Source organism: Anas platyrhynchos, chromosome 1, assembly GCF_047663525.1.
Source record: "Anas platyrhynchos isolate ZD024472 breed Pekin duck chromosome 1, IASCAAS_PekinDuck_T2T, whole genome shotgun sequence".
NCBI lineage: Eukaryota > Metazoa > Chordata > Aves > Anseriformes > Anatidae > Anas > Anas platyrhynchos.
Window position 1 is genome coordinate 36,699,791 of NC_092587.1, and position 23,713 is coordinate 36,723,503.

Genomic DNA, 23,713 nt, shown 5'->3' on the forward strand with positions numbered 1-23,713 from the left:
AGACTGGAAAGCAGCTCAGAGTCTATGGAAACTGGTGAGGATGATGTGGGGACATGCTCTGACCACTATTAAACACGTTTCCCTTGTATTTTGTCCAACACACGAGGCTTCCACAATTCACACATGTAAATAGGACCTGCTCCCTAACTCAAGGTTATTTTGAGAAGGGAGAAAATGTCTATAGAGGATTAATGAGGATATGCAGCCCATAGAAGCTATCATCTTTTAACTTTAACATATTACCACGTTTGCCTTAAGGGACAAGTATCAGCCAGTTTTATACTACAAAAATAGTATCTGCTAATTTGAGATCATCTGTACAGCAACCTAGAAAAAAAGTGCTGGCATCTGTAAATGCTGACATTTACACACACAAAAAAAAAAAATCAAAAAAAAATCCTATTTTGAATTAATTACTGCCTTGGCACTACTTCAGGATTTGGGAAATCAGTTACAAGAAGCATTTTACTCTGAAGAGGTTCCCTTGAGTAACAAAGGAAAGTGTAATACTCAAAGAAATCCTTAAAAACTAAACAGAGAAGATCTCAGATACAGAAAGAAGAAACTGAAACAGAATCACCCTAAAGGTAAACAAAACAAAATAAAATTAAAAACAAACAAAAAACCAACTGCTCTCTGTCAAATAACCAACTTTAAGTAATAAAGTGTGCAGTAATAAGCGATGTTCTGTAGGCCTTACAGCATATAGTTCTAATTTTCCCTCTCTAAAAAAAAAAAAAAAAAAAAAAAAAAAAAAGTTATAACTCTGTTATTACAGAAATGAAAAAAATAAACATTCACAAAGTCAAAATCCCATGATTCTCTCACCATTCTCCACTCTTACCCTTCTTTAATTTTTTCTTGTAACTAGGAATACCAGTTAAAAACAAGAACAAATTGAAGAACATATTAAGAGGATAGGACACTAAGTAAAATTCAATTTCATCAAGGGATCTGTTAAATCATGTCTGAACAGAAAATACACGCAACTCATTGGAATATCAAGAGCGTGGCAGTGGATCCATCCCCAAAAATGAAGTTACCAGTTTTCTATAATTGAAGAGTTTCTGTCGAAAGCGTATGACTTCAGCCAAAAAAATAAAATTAAATGTCACAACAGAAGGATAAACTGTATGTGTAACTTCAGCGCATAAAGTGATGACTAACAATTCTCACTGGAAGCCCAAGCTATTGCCTTGTAAAAAAGCTATCAATCTGAAATACAGCTACCTGAGAGATGTTCCAAATAAAAACAGATGAAAAAGTGTAACTGCTAAGGTTTGAAGATTGACAGTTTAAGAGTTTGGTCAGAAAGGCATTTGATTTGTGTAGAGTAAAAAGATACATTCATATATATATTTATATGTATATATGTATATAAAAATATTTTACACCAGCTAGGCAGCAGAGGTATGAGTGGCATGCATTTTGTTTCACTCCTGAAAATACTGTACTAACACTGCGCTATGATGACTTGACAAATAGTTGAAACAAGCCATCATTTGCTAGAATATAAAACCAAAAATTAAATTATCATAGAATCATAGAATATCCTGTTGGAAGGGACACACAAAGAGCATCAAGTCCAACTTTTGGCCTCACACAGGACCACCCAAAAATCAGGCCATGTGTCCTAGAGCATTGTCCAAATGCTTCTTGATCTCCAGCAGGCTCAGTGCCATGACCACTGCCCTGGGGCGCCTGTCCCAGTGCCCGAGCACCCTCTGGGTGCAGAACCTTTCCCTAACCCCCAGCCTGACCCTCCCCTGTCCCAGCTCCATGCCGTTCCCTCGGGTCCTGTCGCTGTCCCCAGAGAGCAGAGCTCAGCGCCTGCCCCTCCGCTCCCCTCGTGAGGGAGCTGCAGGCCGCCATGAGGCCTCCCCTCAGCCTGCTCTGCTCGGGGCTGAGCAAACCAAGGGACCTCAGCCTCATACATCTTCCCCTCTAGACCCTGCACCATCTTCGTTGTATTCCTTTGGACACACTAATATTTTTATGCCCTTCTCATGTTGTGGCACCCAAGCCACACACGGTGCTGGAGGTGAGGCCACCCAGCGCAGAGCAGAGCGGGACAATCCCTTCCCTCGCCCGGCTGGCAGTGCTGGGCCTGATGCACCCCAGGGTGCGGTTGGCCTCCTGGCTGCCAGGGCACACTGCTGGCTCGTCTGCAGCTTGCTGCCAACCAGAACCCCCAGACCCCTTTCTGCGGGGCTGCCCTTCAGCCTCTTGTCCTCCAGTCTGTACAGAAAGCCAGGGTTGCCCCTTCTCAGGTGCAGAATCTGGGACTTGCTCTTCTTAAATTTCATTTTGTTGGTGACTGCCCAGACCTCTAATTTTTGAAGATATCTCTGCAAGGCTTCTCTACCCTCAAGGGAGTCAAAAGCTGTTCCTAATTTAGTATCATCTGCACACTTAGTATGCATTCCAGTCCTGTATGCAGATCATTTATTAAAGCAACAAAGAGAACTGGACCTAAAATGGAGCCCTAGGGAACCCCACTAGTGACTGGCCACCAGTCTGGTGTAAACCCATATACTATAGCTCTTCAAGCCCAACCTGTCAGCCAATTGTTCACCTATTGTATCATGTCTTTATCTAGCTGTATGCTGGAGGTTTTGTCCTGAAAGATATTGTGAGAAACAATATCAAAAGCTTTGCTGAAACCTACCCCCACCCTCAATAAAAAATTAAGGCCAACATTTCTCAAGCAGGTAACATTTTAACTAAGTTTCTAAAAGCAGCCAAGCAGTACAAGTTTCCATCAAAACCTGCAGAGTTCCACACAAAAAGGGTCTTACAAAGTCAAGGCATCCAAAACAAAACAAAACACCCCAAAAGTCAGGCAGTACATCTAGTTACGGCACTGCTTATCCATACTTTTCAGGAGTTACCTAGCTGACAGATACTCGTCACATCATTAACAAGTATTTTAAAACATTATAAGCCATTGATAGAAATACACTTACTGACCCTTGATCAATGCTGATCAACGTTACCATGTATTAACAACTTGTTATAGTATCCACTTATAATTTATTAACATTAATAAACCACAGCCTGATATAGGAGTGACCTTTAATAACGTGACATGTTAGGGAATAGAAAGGCATTTAAAGACAAAGGACAGCAGAACTCTTATAGAATTAAAACTATCAAATAGCATATTTGATGCATTTCTCAATGCATTTCTCCAGCTAAGGCTGTATGGTGAATCATCATGTCTACATTACACCACTACCTGCAGCATTACAGCTGGAGAGGATCTAGGGATCATCCAGTGAAAAAGTCAGCCAATTGCCACCTCTCAAAAATCCACGTTATTATTTTTGACCTATACTGAACGCAATAGACTGGATAGCAGTAGCTCAAATGTTCTCCCAGCATTAACAATCAGGTAGCTGCTCAATCCCCAGTCTGTCTCCACTGCAGATGTGGCTTTTCAGCCAAACTATTACCAAAGGTCTGCTCCATTTCAGGTGAGAACCACTGACTCCAAATCCCTCCTGAATCTCACCCAAGCCCTCTACCCTCTGTGAAGGCCATTGCTCTTTCTCCTCTTTCAGTCAGGCCAGCTTACACCACCAGACCCCAGACCACAACATCTACCACAGGATCTTGCAGGAGTATGTTTCAGACACTTTCAGCCCATGGCTTTCTCCTTATTTCTGGACCCATAACTTTTAGTCAACTTCCTGAGCCATAAGGCTTAAGAAAATAGTTTTCTTTAGACTCCTATCATTTGGCTTCCGGTATCAAACTAGCTCCCCTTATGTAGCTTTCCTTCTGTTGATAAAGGATCTCTTTTATGTTTATTTGTTGTGATTATTTATTATGCTTGAGCATCTTCTGAAGAGGACGTATACAACACAATTACACCAACATCCTTAGCTCCGTCCTCAAAGTTGGTCTCAGAAAGGTCTCTTGCACTTTTTCTATATTTTTTTGCAATACTGCAAGAACTGTTTCTTCGATATATTTTCCATCTACATCTTGTGCGCCCCTGCAGTTTAAGAAGAATTTCTTCTTCATCTTTCTGCACCTAGGTTATCTTTTCCATTTGGTACTTCAGTCTCACAAATGTTTCACAGCTTGTCCTGTCACTCAATCCTGTGTTCCCCACCACGGTTGTCAGCGTATATGTGCACTGGCATATATACTTCCACATGGTCAAGTCATTACAGAAAAACTTGAGCTTCCTTTTAGGTATGAGCATACCTCCCAGTAGGCTTTGCTTCCAACCACCTTCTTCCTTCCACCTTCCCTGCTGCACTGGCGTGGAGGGGGCTTGGACAGCACAAAGAGCAACTTGGTGACCCCCATCTCATTACACCCCTGCTTCTTCATTTCCTCCCCAAAACAAGGATTCAGATTAGCAGTGCCTGTATTGTGCTGCCCATCTAACACTGATATACTGCAATCAGGCCCTTGACAGCTTTTCTTTCTTTACTGAAGGCTTCAGCACATGATCTCTTTCTTCCATTTGGGGCTTGACTGCAGCAGGGGTTCAGGCATCCAGCATTTGCACCTATGACTTTGGTTATACAGACCTTGTTTGAGGAAACTACACAGAATGCTTTCAAAATCAATCTCTGAACTAGCAAGAACAGAATGAGAGAAACAAGAGTTGGATGGGCTCATTGGCACAGATACCATGAAAGAAGCACTTGAAGAGAAGGCCAAGAACAAAACCTTAATGCAGTTCACAATTCAAGGAGGTGGCATTAGATGAGCAAATGCTCCAGTAATATGCTGAATCCATTAGTAACTCCAAATCAGACAGACAGTCCCCGTGGATTCATGTCACAAAACCTACATTTACAGGAAGACTATTCCCCTTTGCAGGAGAGGCTTACCATGAATAAAAATCCTTGTAATGAAAACCAGCAGAGAGAATAAATTAGCATAAATTCTTTGTATTTCAGCTGCACAGATAATAACGTGGGCAGGAGTTTCACATTCTGCACAAGAGCATTCCTGAATATCCTGATGACACCTTCATCATAAACAAGGATGAAGCAGCTTTAATCTGACCATGTTTTCTCTTTCACTCACACAGGCTATGTTAGCTATTCTTCCTATTTAAGACAACATTGATTTTCAAATAGTAGGTCTGATTTTGTTCATCTTAACATCTGAACAAAAAAACCATCGGGTGTGCATATGCGTTCCTCCCCTTCACCCTCACACTTTTTCAGGAAAGGTTTTGAGACTGTTTATTATACATGACTGAACTTTATGGATATATAATTTGGATATCCACTCTATAAAGTATGTAGCATATACATTTTCTACAATACCCTCTTGAAGAAAGAACATTAACTATTATTGTCAAAGTCTTTAAGGTGTTTATGGAGTGAATACAACTTTATTCATCTTTTGATATGTACTGTAAACTATTTTACCTGTTTCATATTTATTATACAAACTGGAACAACAGTGGTTACTTCTTTATCTTCTGGTCTTCAGATCTTAAAGTCAGGAATTTGAGACTGACTATTTGAGTGTCCTAACATAGTCTATATCACAGTATTTCTGTTTTTAACCATGCATCAATCTGTGTATTAAAAATTCATCTCCACAGTCAGATCGAATACTGATCTTTCTGCATACAGGTATGCAACAATGCAAATGTGACAGGTTGCAGGGAACATTACTGTTCTAGACCGTAGATTTACCTCACTCTTTTACGGAAATTAAAATTTAGAATTATTCCTGCTTATATTGTGCAAATTATTTTTTTCCCCACAATTACTACTTGGGATTTGAACTACTGAATTACTTTTTAAGCTTTGGTTTTGGTAGTTTAATAGTCTTTGTATGTGTGTGTATCCATGTGTGTGCTTACAGACATACATACATATACACATATATCCTCAGTGGTTTTTTTGGTTGGTTTGTTTGTTTGTTTCTTAAAGTTTTTCAGGTGTTTTAACATTTTAAGCTAAGCTACTTTAACTCAGTTCAACCACGCAGGTCTCTAGATCTAGAATTATTTTCAGAAGTTACTGCAGCTTTGCAAAGCTGACCTTTTTCTCTTCATTCAGTGTATGCAAGGAATTTTTCCAATGTCACTAAGCATTACAACATCGAGTTTCATTGAAATCATATAGAAATTTTCCATCTAAGTTTCTAAACTGTGAACAGTTTGCAACAGTCAGTCGGTGTGATGTCCTCAGCTCTGTAGTCAACATTTACCTATATTTTTCAATCCTAAAGTTGGTTTATGAACTATAATTGGTTTTAGTCTATTCTTTTGCTATTCACCATCATTTTTGACATCATCAGGTATTCTGTCTCATAAACTCCAGATATCATAGCAGTAGAAGTCCCAAAAGACAAGTGGTGTGGACAACACATTAGATGAGAAGACATTTTGTTTGCAGTCAAAGGAAGAGAATGAGCTTTGTTCAAATTGCTGTTTTAATTCTTTCTTCAAAACCAGTCACAGTGAACATCACGTCCTCATATCCAAGCAGGAAAAGTAAATCATATTCTGATTCTCAAACTAGGGCATATTGTTAAATCTCTATCGACAACTGGAAACATAATTATTCATCAGCTTGAAAAATAAGTAGAAAACCATATCGATATATCAAAAGGTAATCCAAAAATTATTCCAGCTAACTATAAATCATCCAGCTGAAAATATGCTTCAAACTCTTTATCAAGCTTACCTTTCCTTTGGTATGTGTACACAAAAAAGTCACCATGGGACAGGCTAAGGAAATAAAGAGTGTAGGCTTCTGTGCTCATGTGTTCGGGTTTTGGTAAACCCTGCTAACAGTTCAATGCTGATTGTGGGCTTTGATCAAGTCCCTCAGTGCAAAAGTCTTCAGTTGGGGGGGGGGGGAAAAGTGAAAAAAGAAAAGCACCCATAAGACTTGAATTTATATTTAAAGCTGTTCAAACAAAAAGATGTTCCTGAAAATTCAAGAAAACTTCAGAATCTAACACATGATTATGAATATCACTGGTCTACAAAAACCTTTTCCATTTTACATGCCAGCACTCAAAGCTCTATTTCTCCTCTTTGCTGTCTACCTTGCCCTATTCTTTATTTCCAAACCAAAACAAAGGAGTCTCTTTCCCAGTATCATCCCTCTGCTATTTCCTTTTTATGCTAACATAGATAGTAGCACTCGCTGTGAAAAGATCGGAGGAAATTGCACTTACTTCATTGCTCTATGCCTAATTATGATTAAATATAAGTAGGGAGGGAGCTCATTAAAGTAATTTTTGGCTCCAGAGAAATTCCTGAGAAATACTTGAAGCACAGAAACTTCTCAAGCAGTGAATGAACACGTGAGTGGAAGCTCGGCATTGCTGAGTGGTACCTTCTGTAGGACAATGGAGTGGGAATTAACTGGCCCATTTCTTCCTAGGCAGCTATCCATCATCTTCCAGCAGTATCAAGACCAATTTGGACCAAGGTCAGAATTGCAACAAGTAAGAATTCACACACAAAAAAAGACCAGATTATTTTATTCACAATGGGTATTTAGCTATTGGGCTCCAAATTTCCATTAAACATAAAATTACATGAAGTCCAAAGCACCAAGTGCTGGTATATTTTTCCTCTTTACAAGCCTGACTTTTAAAGAAAAATTCTTGTTTCTTGACATAAACAACTATCCAATTCTCTGTCTTAAAAGTAAGCATAGCAGAAAGAAGAATCTGACAAATTAATTTCAAAGGTACCTATACACACTTAGTGTCCTATGGGTGCACTTCAGTCACCTTTTTTGCTCCCCAGGGCATCACTTGAACTACTGACAAATTGAACTGTTGCTTCTGCGCACTGACCAAGAGTTCTCAGACTCACGCATATGTACAACCACACCATGTGAACTGCTTCCAAATTCTATATAGCCCTTCTGGCTAATGCTGGAACCAAGAAGATCCATCCTCTCCTGATGTCCTATGACAGAAATCAGAAAAAGTCTAGACATTGCTTTCATAAACTGGGGGGGAACCATGAAAAAGAAATAGCGTGGATTAATTTCTTACTACCTTTATGACCTCTTCTGTCTACCAATTTATTTGCAGAAGTAGAGGTGTTTCTTTTGACAGTTTCTTTTGGCTTATGGCTACTTGAGAAGCATCCATTTTCTTGAAGATGGCAGCAAAGCCCACTACTGAGTATATCACATCCAAGCCCAACCAGTCCAAGCTCTCAGTCTGTGTAAAATTGTGAGGGTATGAATCCCATGAAGAATAAGGTCAGATAACCCATGTTTTTGTAGGGACTAAGTGCAAAGAGGTTGTCGATTTGCTGTTATACTGGACAAAGGAGATCTCCGCACTGTGTTACTGCCAGAGATGCAATGAAGAGAAGTCAGCCTTACTCCCTGAGGCTACAGTTACCATCTCCACGCAGCTGTCAGCCAACACAGAGCAGCTGCTGCACAATATTACATAGCATATGCACTTAAGAGGTGAATCTCAGATTTACATTTACAGGATCTCCTGCTGATGGTGGTTTGCTGGCCTTACGTGAACCGCCCTGACATAGACCACAACACGAATGCAGAAGATGGAACTGAGATCTTCTGCAAAGTCTCCTGAAGTGTTACCTAACTTCCACTTGCTGCTGCTGGCACTTGGAAGGGCTCCTTTCTGCCTTAGGAACTCTGTAGTGTCATGTGAAAGTGGCAGCCAGGCACTTTTATCGCTGTGTTAACACCGCTCTAGAATGATGATGGATATCTAGACAATTGATAGGCAGCTAGACAATTTTCTGGACGGTCCCCAAGGACCTCCTCACCAAGTTCCATCTTCCTCCCTCACCAAAACCACACTTCTCTGCAATGCTTTAAAACTGATAAAATAAAACTCATCATGGAATTACTTCTTTCTCTATTCCTTCTCATTGTTTGAGACAATAGCAATGAATTTCTACATTTACATTTGTTTCTTTTTGAAGCTTGCAATTTCTTGTTACTTCCAAGATTATTATTTTTTTTTGGTCTGGTGGAAAAGTACCTCTCGTACTACATATCACACAGCTTGTCATGTTTTCTCTCAATTACTAACTGGATTTAACTCAGTGGAACAAGAGCTGTGATAAATTATGCACAGATTTAACAAAATGGACTCCCAATCCACAGGTGCTGCAACAACATCAAAATACCTTTGGTCTACAGAAATTTATGTACGTGTACACAAACATGTTACTGAAAGGAAAAAAAGCACATTGACCCTCTTGGTGGAAAACTTAAAATACTCAAAAGCTGCCCTCCTTTGGACTACTGGGGAGAAGAGAGTGATATATCAAATTAAGCCTCACAGTGTGGTATGAAATTTCATCTTTGTTATTAACATCTGGCTTATGATATAGAGAACAACGTGCCTACAGTATCTGTGCAGAGCTGTACTGCTCTCTGACAGGTCACAACACATGCCTGATGTCCAAAAAAGAAGTGTAGATTTCAGAAATGGTTTCTGCCAGGGTTTCAGGGCTATCAAATTCTAGTTCATTAAGAGTGTAAATGTTTCCTTGAGAAGTATTGGGGATTTAAACTGTGTTTTATTGGTGACATTTACCAATACACTATGGTAATTCAGTCACTTGAATAGCTGGTATTTCTTTGCTAAACAGCTTTCTCTGTTCAACAGAGAAGCTAAGAAAGAGTAGGCCTGGTAAGTGACATTATTTCCAGGAACATTTTCCCCCACACAATTATGCCTAATCTTTTTAATCAGTCCAATCTTGAGTACCTTTTCTGCCACAACATACTTGCAGGAAAGCTTCCTTTTCTACTAAAGACACCATTCCCAGCAGTATTAATAAAACCTGCAGATAAGCAGTTCAAGGAATGGGATATGGAGGTGGCAATGGAGACGCATGTACCTGCCCCTCTCTCTGTGATCACAGCTTTCTGAAAGCCTTTCCTTGGGGTGACATATTTGACTATAAAACTATTGGGCTGACATATTTGAATATAAAACTTCTACTTTCTTCTGTAGTTAACAATCAGATTTTCACTTGAGGAAAAAAAAGTTGAAGAGTTTCTTTTTGCTCACAGCTTGCATAAAATTTGACATTTCTGGACAGCCTTCTGCTGGTGGAGCTCCCAGGGTGCAGGGCAGGAGAACCTCACCTCCACCAGTGGTTTGCCTGTTTGGAGGGGTGGTATAACCTACAATGACAGAAAAAAAACTCACCCTTTTATATGCTGTGCCTACTAAGCACATCAGTATTGCCACAGCAGTGGAGGCTGTAAAGTGCAGACTGGGCACAAATCCTTGGAGTCATGCTGGGAGACAGATTAGGCTGGAAAAAAAGCAGAAATCTGCCTAAAAATGCAGGTATGCTCTTATTCGACAGGGAATCTTGGATTTATCAAAACCCAAACCTTAGTATCCATAAAGCACATTAAAGCACATCCTTCCCTGTCATGCACAGGAACATGAAGAATTAAAGCCTGCTTCCACCTGAGGTCTCACCTTCCTAAAATTTCTACATGAATACTACTAAATAATCAGAGACTTTGAATTTATATTGGTAAAACATTTGCATAAAGTGATCAGTTTTTAATCCCTACTGTTTGATCCTCAGCAGTGCCCCACCACAAAGCAAAGGCCTGCAACGAGTACCATTTCTTGTCTCCCACCCCATGCCACCCTTTCTCCTTTCCATGTTTTCTTGGTTGGACTTCACCTTCACTCAAATTTACTCCTGTAGGCACCAGACAAGCACAGAATTAGCTTGGTTGCTTTCATAAGAATGCAAGGATATATGTTTTTGCACCATTTTCAACCCATATCCCACTGTACCTAGGATGGACTCCTGCTTAGCACTTTTCTCCGGTCCACCTCAGGCTTTCTGTGTGATGCTGGGACACTCATCTGTACTTAATTCCTAATAGAAATAAAATGCTTGGGTGTTTCTGAGTTTCTGCTCCCTGCTATCTGCTGGAACTATTTGATGCAGTGATAGCACTGAAAATAAATTCATGAAACATTTGCATTGCACTTCTATCTTACAGCAATGCCAATACCACCCAGAGTCAGAACGGGGTTCCACTGTTTACAGCTCAAATGGGTTGCCTGATTCTATCACAACTGGATCCATTTACCAATAAACTATTTTTTTTGAGTAGCTTCAATTCATCTTTGGTATTTGAAGAGCCTACAAACTACTACATAAAAATCTTTTTCACCCCCCCCCCTCATTTTCCTCGGAATATTTTTGTGAGGGCAGAAGTTCTGCCATGCCCTTCATCCTGGTAGGGACAAGGCGCAAAGTCAAGGACACTTGCTGAACTCCTTCAGCCAGAATTCAGTTCACCAAAAATAGCCAAGAATTTGTGTTAACTGACCCAGTTTCTGCAAATCTAAACATGCAGGGAAAGACATTAAAATGATCTCTACTTCTTATACGTGCAACAGATATCATAGCTGTCATATCAGATATCAGCCCCATATATCTGATAGATATCGGATAGCTAACGGCCGCTCTCTATATAATTGCTTGGGGTTTTCTTTTCACACCTTATAGGCATCTACATGCAATTATGTCAGCATATCTAAAAGGGAGAGAATTTCTTCCCACAGCTCCTGGCACACGCGTGCCCAGACCATCAGTGGTGCTGCAGTGGTGCTACTACTGTGAGCAGTACATACTCGATCTGGGAAGTATTTTTGTTTATCTTCTCTGTCAGAGTTTCACATAGATTAGTTAGTATGCTGCTGTACTTCAGATCATCCTGAATAATTAATAAACAGTTTGGCATTTCTTGAATATATTAGCGGTGAAGAAATATTGCTTGAACTTGTGAACTGCCATCAGCCTGCTGAAGAAGAGAAAACCTTTTTTTCCTCCTTTCTTCTTACCCGTTCAAAGAATTCTTTTGAACAAAAAGACAACATTGCAAACAACTAATACTCATTAAATGTAATAAATCTTCTTTTGTTCTACACATATCCTGTGCTAGAAATCTTAAACAGCAATTACAGAAGGAACATCTTAAAAATTAATCTCTTCCCCTTTCCGTCAGTGATCATAATGCCCTTTGAAAGCATCTTTAAAACAATCCTGGCTAAAGGCACTCTTAAGTGCAAATAAAAAAAGATTGGATAAAAAGATAGGATGGATGAAAAATCTAGAAGGGAAATAATCATGCAGTCTGCTCTGCTCTGTCATAGCCTCCAACAACTCCAGCAACCATTGCTCCACTGATGCAGAAAATGGAGCAAGGAGGCCTGGCTTTTACACTAGACTGCCATTGACAGCAGGGGGACATACAGCAGGGCACAGGGCCACTCTTTGCCTACCTTTTTTAAAATCCAACAAGCAGTCTTTCAAAAGAAAAATTCCAAGATCCGAAGTTCCAAAATTCCAAGACATCAACTGTGAAATGTCCCTTATTGACAGCCTTGTCTATGGGTGTCCCCTCGGGATCCCTGGTATCCTCTCACGAAGCACGTGCTGATGACGGCCATCGCTGAGGATGGGCTGTGCTGCTGGAGTTGGCACTGAACTTCCCACACATAAATATCAGGGAAAGTTCCCAAATTTTGCTTCCACTCTTTATTCATTCAACACGGTTTGATTACTAAGTCAGAAAAAAATACAGAAGTTGCTTTTAGAAATACAATGGAACAAAATCTGAAATGGGGACAACTTGGGTAAGCATGTGTTGAACATGAAAAACCTCAAAGCACATTGCCAAAACCCCAGTTGCATGCACAAAGTTAGTAATTTGCTGTCATGATTAAGGTGACTAAGGTATCCTGATTCTTTGGAACACCAGAAAGTTTGTAAAAAGGTACTATGTAGTCTCAAGTCCTTAACATCATTTTCATTTTATGCTGTTGAAGTGTCTCTGAGTTTGTTCTCCTTGTAGTTGCTTGTGCACAAAGCAAATTATAACTTAAATCCAGTTTGCTACCTTCAGAGTTCATCCTTTGATGCTTTAGGCCCCTAGCCAATCTTTAGATAACTGATCATCTTGGAAATTGGAGCGCACCATCCCGCCTTTTAGCTTTGCTTCGTCTCACTGTATTGGAAACATATTGGGAGCATAAAAATCTATATCTGCAGAAGTGATCTGAATGTGCAGCAGGTGATAAATTATCTTGAAGATACACTATGAAGCCATGATGGGTGAAAGGCAGACCACTCAGCTCCTCACACTGCTCACTGTGTAACAGCAGCTGACGGCTTTATCAGAGAGCTCTCATTCTGTTTCCATTATAATAATATCCAGAATAACTTCACTGATCCGAGTACGCTTAAAAATGCATTCCTGCCTCTAACAAGAGACATTTTTTCAGTAGACAGACTAAGTAACACAGTTTCCTAAATGACCTGTTCTTGGGGCTAATAAAGGGAAAAACAAACTTGTCCACACATAAATAATGACAGCCAAGGCTTTGTAATGCACTGCTTGAAAGGCAATTTTTAAACTATAAAGTGGCTAATTTAGCTGCGAATCTGACTGGCTTACATATTTCAACAACTTTTCACCATTGTACTACACTGCTATGCTTAACATAATTACTATAAATTGTACGATTTCAATTTCCCACTTATATTAAATGCAAGTGATCACCACAGACTCTTTGGTACACACAGCACGCTTCTCAGAGCCCAAGGTACTACAGAAATAAATCTAGGGAAGAATTATATTTCTCTGCCCCAAACATAAGCTACCATTCTCTCTCAGCCTGATACTTCTCGTAGGGGGGTCTATAAAAACTGCTACCACCTCAGATTTTTAGTATGGTTTTTGGCTTACCTTGCTGTTTTGGGAGGGGAAAGTGGATAAAAAAAATTAGAGAACATATATAAAAAAAAGAAAAAGAAAAAAAAGACTCAGTGCAAACCTTAGTAGCTTGTATGGTAGAGAAGATACCTTTTCTCTTCAGAACTGCTTAACCACTTTTACCTCAATATTTATTGCTTAAATATATATACAAACATTATCTCCAACTACATATCAATAATCACAGCTAAAAAGAGACCAAACCATCAATAGATCATCTCAAAGGTAAAAACAGAGGTTTACACATGAAGGAAAATAGGTTCACCATTCACCATAAACATTTTAACTATAAAAAACACTTGTAACTGAAACGCACAGAACAGAAAACAGATTTTTTTTGGTTCTTAGCCAGACAGACTAGATCTGAATTCAATCATGTCTCATGCAGGATGAGACAACCGCCTCGCACAGCATCCTTCTTGAAAATTGCATCATCAAAACCAGTAATACTTCTTGTCCGCGGTTGCTTATTAATAGATACAGGTATGGAGCTTCACCTAAGGTTGGTAACATGGTATTAAATTACCAAAAGTCTACTGAGCTCCAAAATAAAGGCTCACAAAACTGAGGTACTGATAAGAGCAATACACATCAAGGGAAGTAATCTCGTAGTGTTTCAAGTTTCCTGTATGAAGAATTACTGTGTATTTTTGCTACGTATTTTTCCCTAAGCATGGGAATTGATACAATGGCACTATGGAAAAAGACTTAATACACAAAAACCTCAGCAGACACAGCGGCCCTTGTACCCAAAGGCGCAACACAGCACGGAAGGGATGCATGGGCTGATGGTGGCAGAAGGAAAGCAGGGTCATTTATTCAATGGCAAACGGTGAGGAAAAAAATTGGGCAGATTTTGGTATGTCTGCAGACTGGCTGACTTTAAACAGAAGGGGTTGCATGCAGTGGGGAAATGGAGAGAAGGGGAGGGGTGCTTCCTAAGGGCGGCGCTGGGACAGGCGCTGAAACAGGAGCCCTGCTGAGGGAAAAGGAGACCGAGACAGGGTATTTCTGCTTTGAAGTTCACCCAGCAAACTTGGAGACTTTACTTTCTGAGATTTTTTTAAAATGAGGAATTGAGCGTGTGGAGCAATCCAAGGAGACACAACTCTGCCTTTTGCTTTGAAAGGTTAAGATGAAGCACAGGAAGAGGGGAGCGTAATTGTTGTAAAACACAATATTGCCTGAACGCCTTCCTGCTGGGAAGAGTTGCTTTTGGAGAACCTCCAGCTGCCCAGATGAGACATTTCAGTTTACATCCTTATCTGAAAGAGCAAGAAATGAAGTTGCAAGCTTACTTTGTCAAGACAGGCATGAAAAATGGCATGTGCAATAAATGAAAGCAAAGATTTCCGCTTTGTGATGTACAATTAATTGCATGTATAACATTTATTAAAAACACAAGGCACTAATCAAGTGTCTTACTTATTTCTTTCCTATTTCTTTTCACTGTGGCAGGTCTTGAAAGATAGTAAAGAATTGATTCAGGGCAGCTGCACTAAGGTAGAGGATTAGTGTACAAGAAAAGACATTAGCAGAGGCAGGCTGGGGGAAAGTACTGAGGGAAAGCAATAAAGCATGGAGCAAACCCTACGACTAAGAGGCAAGGGGCTCTCCCATCTGACACAGGCTACAGGCAAGAAAATTTTCTCCACGCCAATAATATGAAAGTCCACCAGTGTCCTCTAATATCCCAGTTACATTGAGCAGTTTGTAGCTGGTGCCTGAGATGCAAAAGCCAAGGCCCAGGAACACCCAGGAGTTCCCCAGAAGAACAAAGGTTGCACTCAAAATGATGAACACTCAGGAGGCTGCCAAATAGGACAGCAACCCAAATCTGTCACGAATGAAGCTTACAGAATATACACACATCTCAAGGTTGTTTGGGGTGTTTATGGGCAGTTAATAGTAAGACAAGCATAAGACAAACTTCTCTAATGCAAAATAAAAAAAATAGCATCACGCCAGTTGCTACTGGAAGAAGCAGAAGGAGAGAGGAGTCTCAAAGGAAGTTAAGATCGTTTCAAAGGGAAAAACCACCAGCTTGAGTTCTGCTGGATGATGGAAGTGTGAAAGAATTAAGATGGCTATGATGTATAAGAATATTGATTATTCTAGGGGAAACCGTATCTAAGTGGAACAACAACTCTCATCAGCAATGGAGTAAATTAGTGTCCAAATCTGTCTTATGAAGACATCAGAACACAAAAAGGTTCCGCTACACAAACCAGGAAAAGAAAAAATGCTTACATCCAGCTTGATAAATGTATAATAAAGCTACCAAAATAGAAACATTCTTAACGTATGAGGAAAAAGAGACATTACCCAGCACAGATTTGAAAGAGAAGCAAATCTACAGGGGAAGGGATGCTTAATAAATATTTGATTTCGTATGTTTTCAATGTGTCCCTATACAGCAATCTAAAGAACAGGAAAATGCATTATACAAGTTTGATTACAATATTTTTTCTCTTTTCCCATGACTGACCTCATTGTGTTAGCATCCTACTCTTTCATGCTTCTCCAAAATAAAATACTAATTGATTTTGAGCTCTATTGATTAATACTCACGGATTTCTGATTTTTCGAGCTAGGCTGATACAGTTTCCTTTACATATGGATGTGTTTACAGCTGCACAGGAATGCCCATTAACTGTTTCACAGCACCTAAGCTAAAAACCAGAAGCTTCTGATTTGCACACACATAATGCTACTACAATGTTGGAAGTTTACACAGGCACACACATGCAAAGCCCAAACCCCCAAATAAAACCTTTTTACACAGAGAAGGGGAAAAAAAAATCAAATAAATCAGATATATCTAAGTTATTTTAAACCCTAAAATACTTTCATTTCTGAAGACTGAAGGTGTCTTATCCAGCCAGGTTTTCACACAGCTGCTTTAACAATCATCCAGGACTCCCAGGAAGATTCAAGGAGTATTTTAAAGTTGTGAGTGCTAAAACTGGAGACTACAAAGATTTACAGTAACAGAAAACACACGCTACTCTACCAGGGAAATTAACTTCACAAGTGTGACCTGCTGGTGCAGCCCAGAAAAAAAAAAAAAAAAGCCACACGCTGCTATCTGTACCTCATCTCATACAACATTTTTGGCTCTGGGATCTAAAGCATGCATAGAAATAGCTTGTGAAAGGCATTCAGTAACAGAAAGTCACCCTGTATATAGGTCCTGAATATCACTGCCAGTTGTTTGTAGTAAGACAGAGCATGCACTAACCCATTAGAGACTCCTCTGAGAGGTCTGCAGAAATACAGAACAATTACATCCCACAATAACTTTAGCACTTAAGAAAAAAAATCCTTCTTTAGCAATTAAAACAAACTGAAGAAAAAAAAGAGAGAAAACATGAACCTATTTGGCTAACAGGAGCACAGCATGGGACGTGTAAGGATTTTAGCTGCAAGAGCCCCCAACCCTCTCCGTATCCCGAGTTCTTTGTTATCTGACAGTAAATTGTAAGGCTGGTCATATTGAAAAGTAAAAGCATCGGGCTGTGCTTCGGGAAGGCTGCTCCAGGGATGCCAAATGAATAAGAAGGAAAACACGTTACCTTTCGCAAGTCTCCTCAGAATTTGACAGCGGCATTTGAAAGAGACAGCTATCATTCTTGCTCGCTGCCTTCCCTGGCAAGGCGCACGCGGGGCTCTGCTCTGCCGAATGCAGCAGCAGCAGCAGCATACGAATTCCTTGCGCACATGCCAGGAGAAAGGTAGCCCCAGCGGGGAGTGACAAAGCTTAATTCCTCCTGGCTGATGCAGAGATCAGCTCCGTGTCAGCCGGCGCGGCTGTGCCACTCGCTGCAACCGCTGCCACCACCTGCGTGGCGAGCTGGGCGGCTCACAAAGCAGGATTTCTTTAAAAGCCACAAGGCAGCCCGCCGCACAAAACGGCGGGGGCCCTTGAGCAATCCCTCGCATCCCCTTGCCATGGACAGAGCCATGGTTTCTGTGACACAGGAAGGGCCCCACGTTTCAGCAGAGGTGGCGATTTTTGCCTGTTCCCTCCTATCTTTCATTTCCCTCACCATTGCCTTGGAATAAATAGGGCACAAGCCCTAGAAATCCTAGTTCTGGGGGAGAAGGAGCCTATTGAACATGAAAACGTTCTAATCAAAGCACAATGAAGCTTTAATCTCACAGATACATAGGGGAGAGGAAAAGAAAAATCCTCATTTTATCAGCAGAAAAGCTTTTTGACAATCACAGACAAGTATATTAGAGCAGTTGAAGCAAAGACCACAGGGGGAGGGAGAGAGCAGAGGGAAAGTGATAGATTGGTGTGTGGGGGCAGGACCGCCAAGCATTTGATCACACCAAAATAAATAAAATGATGCTACATGGAAAGCGCACCGTGAATCAGGTCTTCCCTGCTTGCTAGAGAAGAGACCGGCTTTTAGTGCATCTTAAAATTTACTTCATAATTAATTGCACCAAACATGGCACCATTTGTAACGTGTTGAAGGATTTCTTCAGCCCACCAGAAGTTTTACACTCTGATGTCTATCCAGACAGCAAATTAACCCGCCTTTAACAATTCATTCAGGAAATAATGAAGTGGAACGCACTGCTTAAGCGAGAGCTCCATCCCATCCTTACGCAGCCAAAAATTGCCTCCCAGACAAAACTCCTCATCGATACTAAAACCAAGCAAACAAACAAAAATAAACTGTATAAAGTCATCAAGTCAGATTTATGCACAAAACCCACGTGCCGTATCCGATAATCTCCTTTAAAACAACAGACAATTATTTCTTTGTCAAGACTTCTGCTTCACGTGGGTGATGTACCTAACACTGTGTTCATATATTCTCTGTCCCATTCACTTGCCTCCATTCCAAAATTGGTTAGCTTATCTTCTGACATCCTTTATCTACCACCCTGTTTAATATTACCATCTGGTGTTAGGGCAAACATTTTCTACCATCAGCTGCTAAAAGCCAGAAGCTAGGGACTGCCTTGTACATGGAGCAGCTTCTTTCTCCCTGCCTGGGCTGTGCTGCATCAGCAGCTCTGCTCTTAACATTCTCCAACAAACTATTACAGTAATTGTTTTCCTTATTTTTGTTTTATTGCTATAGCAGCCGCCGTATTTCAAAGGCAAAGGTGAAACACTCAATCAGCACAATTGCAATTGCCCAGACAGGCCCAGTGAAAACTGATTTTATTTCATTGTCATTAAAACCAGATAGAGGTAATCAAGTTATCAGTTCTCCAACCTCGTTATCACTTCTGGTGGTGCCCATTGTGGCAAACAGCTTCCACAGCTGTTTGACAGGTGCACCTGCAGCTGGCTCTGTAACCACAGCCCCTCTGGGAAGGGATGAACCAGGGTAGAAGGTAGAGGATCATGCCAGTATAATTGCAAGGTTCAGGAAGCACATAGGAGACCTTGGACTGTCCCACAGGAAGGGGGAAAGGAGTTGCATATTCTTGTCCTTCCCATAAAGATGAAGCTGAGAAAAGAGGTCACTGTCTACCAATGCACTTTTGGAGAGAAATTTTGTAATGATCCCTTCTTGTCACCTCCTGCTCAGGTAACAGGACTTGAAATGAACAATACCATTATCACACAGTTTTCTTTCTTCTTTTCCTGTGCTAAAACTGATAGAACAAGGCTATGACTTCAGCATGCGGCCCCTCTCACATCTCATTCAGAAACTGCTCTGAACTTGTTGCTCCCTTTCCGTGGACCAGATTCTCTATCACTCTCTTTTCACCTGCCAGGTGCCTGTCCTTGATCCCATAAATGTTGTCACGCACAGATCAACCTGTTTAAACGACTCCCTTTATCTCTAGAGTAACCAGAAGACACCACTAGATACTTGAGCTGCCCTAATGTTTGTTCTTTGACTTTTCCCAGTCAGCACAGCCAAGGAAGACTGCGTGAAGTGCGGCATCAGCACTGCCTACATCAGGCAGGCAGATCTCCACTCCCACCTCTTTGGAGTAACCTTGCAGTCACCTGGAGCCTGGGGAGCCTGCGGTGCTCCTCCTGCCCTTTGGAAGGTGTTTGTAGTGAGTAGCTCTTGGCTTGAACATCCACTTTTGTCTTTTTTTGTCCTTCAGAGCGTGATTTTGACATCCTTGAGGATTCCTGCTGTGCAGAGAGTGGCAAGAGGTTGTATCTATGCCTTGTGATGGAAATTGCTCACTGCCTGCCTTTGTGACTTGGTGCCATGACCTACACTGGTTCAGCCCCCTTTTGCCTCAGAGGAGGCAAAACCAGGCGCATTCATAGAGCTGGGAGGTTGTGACAGAGGAGAAAAATCAACCCTTTGTGTGAAGACATGCTGAGCTCCAATCCTATCATGTAAAATTGTATAAAACTGTAAAAACAACACAGAAATTGTGACACATATGGCAAAAACACCTGCAGACCTGGTCAAGTAAGGCTTCACTAACAGAGAAAAGATGTAGTCCTTGATCCAAAAAGCTTATTATACCATTTACTACTACTTCTGGATTACTGATGCATGTTAAATAGCCTCTGAAGCACCGCAATAGCCATTTGCAACCAAGTCAATATGATTATTTTTGCTTATGCTTCTTTAGACATTTTTTCTGTCCTTACCAGAAGAGGTCATGTGCAGATGTGAGTTTCTCAAGATTTCATAAGACAAAGATTTTGTACTGCAAGTACAACACTGACTGTAATGATATATTGTATTTGCTGCAGTTTTTGTCCTATTTTCTTTAGTTCAAGAAAAGCAATACAGTTATTGGGAAAAAAAATATTTACTCATGATGCACGTGGTTTTACCACCTTCTTGCAGGATGGGATCATCAGGATTGCCAGAAGTGTTCTTTCCCAAAGTCCTGATTCTGAAATTACTTTAAGTACACCTCAGGTATTCTTAATTGTACATATTTTTTTAACACATCATGGATTTTGTTGAACTTTCCAAATGTCAGCCATCACTTTCTGAGATATCTGCATTCAGTTCTGCAGATGGCCTCTGGTCTGGAGGTGGAAAAACAAGGAAGGAAATAAAAAAAAAAAAACACAACACACATAGGGTGGTGAAGAGTAGGTAATGGAACATAAGGAGATCCAAAACCTTTGGACGTAGTGAAAATATACATTCTATACAGCAGGGGTTAAATAAAGACTTTACTAATTATATTTCTTCCTTATTTATTAAAGAGCTATACAATTTCCTAATATTTTTCTCAGGGCTTACCTGCAAAAACATCTTTTTTCTCTTTGCTCAGTTTGGACAGCAGCATGAATTTTTATCACTTTTATTGCTGCACTCATTCTTTTCTTTAGCAGACTGTAAGGTTATTTATAAACTCTTAGATATATATTATACACAAATGTTTTCTCAACTGAATTTATATTCCCAAGTACTCAGCAGAAGGTCAATAGATGAAAGAAGCTTATTTCTGTGTGATAAGGCAGGCACTATAATGTCTGTGTTCTATTTAACAACATTTTCTGGGTAAGGTATGCCAGTTGCATCCCTCCCTGTCCTTTTACTTTACAGGGAACTTGTCCCTGTGAGCTTTCGTAATTGTTTTGGTGTGTTGCATGCTCATATTTTTCTTCATGGGTTAAGCTTGTACGTCACCCCTCTGAAGCACAATGCTGATGGAGTACCACACATGGTCAAAGCCACGTACACTGAAAACCCACGCCTTTAAGAAAGGCACTGCAGGGCGTTCAATGAAGACAAGGATGTACTCAAACTACAGCCTCAATAGAACATTAGGACAACCACAAAGACGTACAGATATCAAATGTTTTATGTGTCAGGAAGGAACAATGATATCTAGCAGATCCATCTGGATAAGGAAGTTGAAATGAAATATTTCGAACTGTGAATTCATGAAGGTTTTGTACAATGAAATATCTTGTTCCATCACTTTAAAAGATTCCACTGGCATCTATCACATTATTCAAATTAAAAGTCAGATTTTTATGCAAAAAGAGAATTAATTTAGTTCTGAAAATAACAAATGACCAGATGGATGCTTCTGTTTTGAAAACTCAAACGTTTCCACTAGTGTATTTTATACATCCTTATATCAATCATGAGCTAGCAACAAAATAAAGAATCTCAATCTTAGCAAAACAAAATGTGAACATTTTTCATCCCACAGATGAGAGATGTATTCCCATGCAGCAGCAGACTCAGTCAATCAAGCATTTTGCAATGGATGCTGTTTTATTACAAAGACTCCTCTTCTTCGCCACAGAGTGAGGGAATAAAAAGTACAGAACAATAAAGCATCCTGTGGTTCGCCAATGCTCAGATTATCAACAGACAACTTGTCGGCTTCACATAATTTGGAGGGTATTTCAAATTTACGTATTTATTAAATCAACTACAGCAGTTATCTTCTATCTGTCAGTTATCTTCTATCTGCCTTTGCAACACTGTTGGACAATTTCCCCCAAAACACTGCAGCAGAAGGTCTCACAGATCATTAAAAGTAGTGAGAGGTGTGCAGGCTTCAGAGGATCGTTGCTGGAGAATATTTCTTGCAAAAGGTGCAGCATGTTGGAAAGCCTGGAAATAAGTGTGCTGAAAGTGGTAACAAATGATGCAAAAAGATCTATTAAAGATCTGAGTTAAGGCCAAAAGTGCTCTAGCACTGTATAAATATGGTAGTTTGGTTGCCCGTGAACAGATTCATAAATAATAATAATAATAATTCAGGGGGTTCTGGATAGAAAAGTCTTAGTTCATCTGCTCCAGGCAATGTTAACCTTTTTGGATCAGCAGGTATTAAACACCTGGTGGTAAAATCAGCAAATATTTCTGGGATGGTTTTCTACTGAACTGTTTTATCACACAGTTAAATAATAATGATTTAATTGATTTCCTAAGAAAAATCTGATTTAATGACATTTTATAAAATGCGTAATTTAGGATAAAGGAAACAGAACATGCATGTTTTCTATATGAAAATAACTCTCCAGTACACACTACCCTCTAGCGTAGCATAAGGAACAGCATTCCCTACGTTATCCTTCACAGTAATCCCATGCCAGAGCTTCACAAAAATGCTTTATTTTACCAGTCCATGTGAATCTCAGGCAAAAATTAAAGCTGTCCTTCTCAGTGAAGCTATGTTGATACAACAAGGTTGAGAGATGTCTTGGAATGGAGACATTGTCCTCAAAAGACCTTTGAGATATGTAGCACAATTCTGACTCTTCATTCCTAGCTTCCTTTCTGCTCCAGGCAAAATAGGCTGTTCAGCTTTTCTCAGGCTCTCCTAGCTGAAAATCGTTGTTTAAAAATAATTAGGGACTTTAGAGAATCATAAAATATGAAGATACTGCGTGTACTAGAAAAATGAGAAACTTTTCATAGCACAAGTACGTCGCAGTCGCTCAAAGGTAATTTCCAGCATACCCACAAACTAGTTGAGATTTAATTCAGAAAGAAGTCTTTTCAATAACCCATAGCTTGTGAGCTGTTTCAGATGTAGCTCCCTTTCTAGTATGTACACATGTCAATATACTCTTTCTCTGAATTGTTTTATGATGAGGGAAGAGAGTGCTTTCTTTGGAAGTATTACAAAAAATCTGTCCTTGTACCTTCTGAACTGATAATTAGCGAAGAACCCATCATTTTGCAAAATATAATGAAATAAACCACCACAAATAATGATCTGTGCGCCCTCCGAGCAAAAGAATTATGGAAAGGAATAGGTGTCACAAGCTGCAGTGCCCTTTCCAGGATGCTTACAGATCTCAGGGAGAGGAACAGCAAATAACGACCCTGTCCAATGAGCACAACCAACCCAGCATGGGCTCCTGCCAGCACCAAGCATATAATTACAGTCTCCAGGATTTAATGTAATCTCAAACCTAAAGGATGACTCTCTTACAAGCAGTTTCCACATGCTGCAGTACATGGTTAAAGACTCTTGTAATTACAGTTTCTATAAGGCTTTGTATTTTGTAG

General features: G+C 40.1%; 1 protein-coding gene across 22 annotated transcripts in view; it reads right to left on the minus strand.

Annotated features, from left to right (window-relative positions):
* Positions 1 to 23,713, minus strand: part of GRIP1 (glutamate receptor interacting protein 1) — a 317,628-nt gene that overhangs the window by 133,899 nt on the left and 160,016 nt on the right. For 2 of the 22 annotated variants that reach the window (XM_072034595.1, XM_038185240.2), the window contains exon 1: positions 17,345 to 17,590. The exons of the other annotated variants lie outside the window; for them this stretch is intronic. In XM_072034595.1, coding sequence (XP_071890696.1) covers positions 17,345 to 17,399 — 55 coding nt within the window. In that variant the 5' untranslated portion in view covers positions 17,400 to 17,590. Of the gene's footprint in view, positions 1 to 17,344; positions 17,591 to 23,713 lie in introns of those variants that run through there. 22 annotated transcript variants of the gene reach the window in all.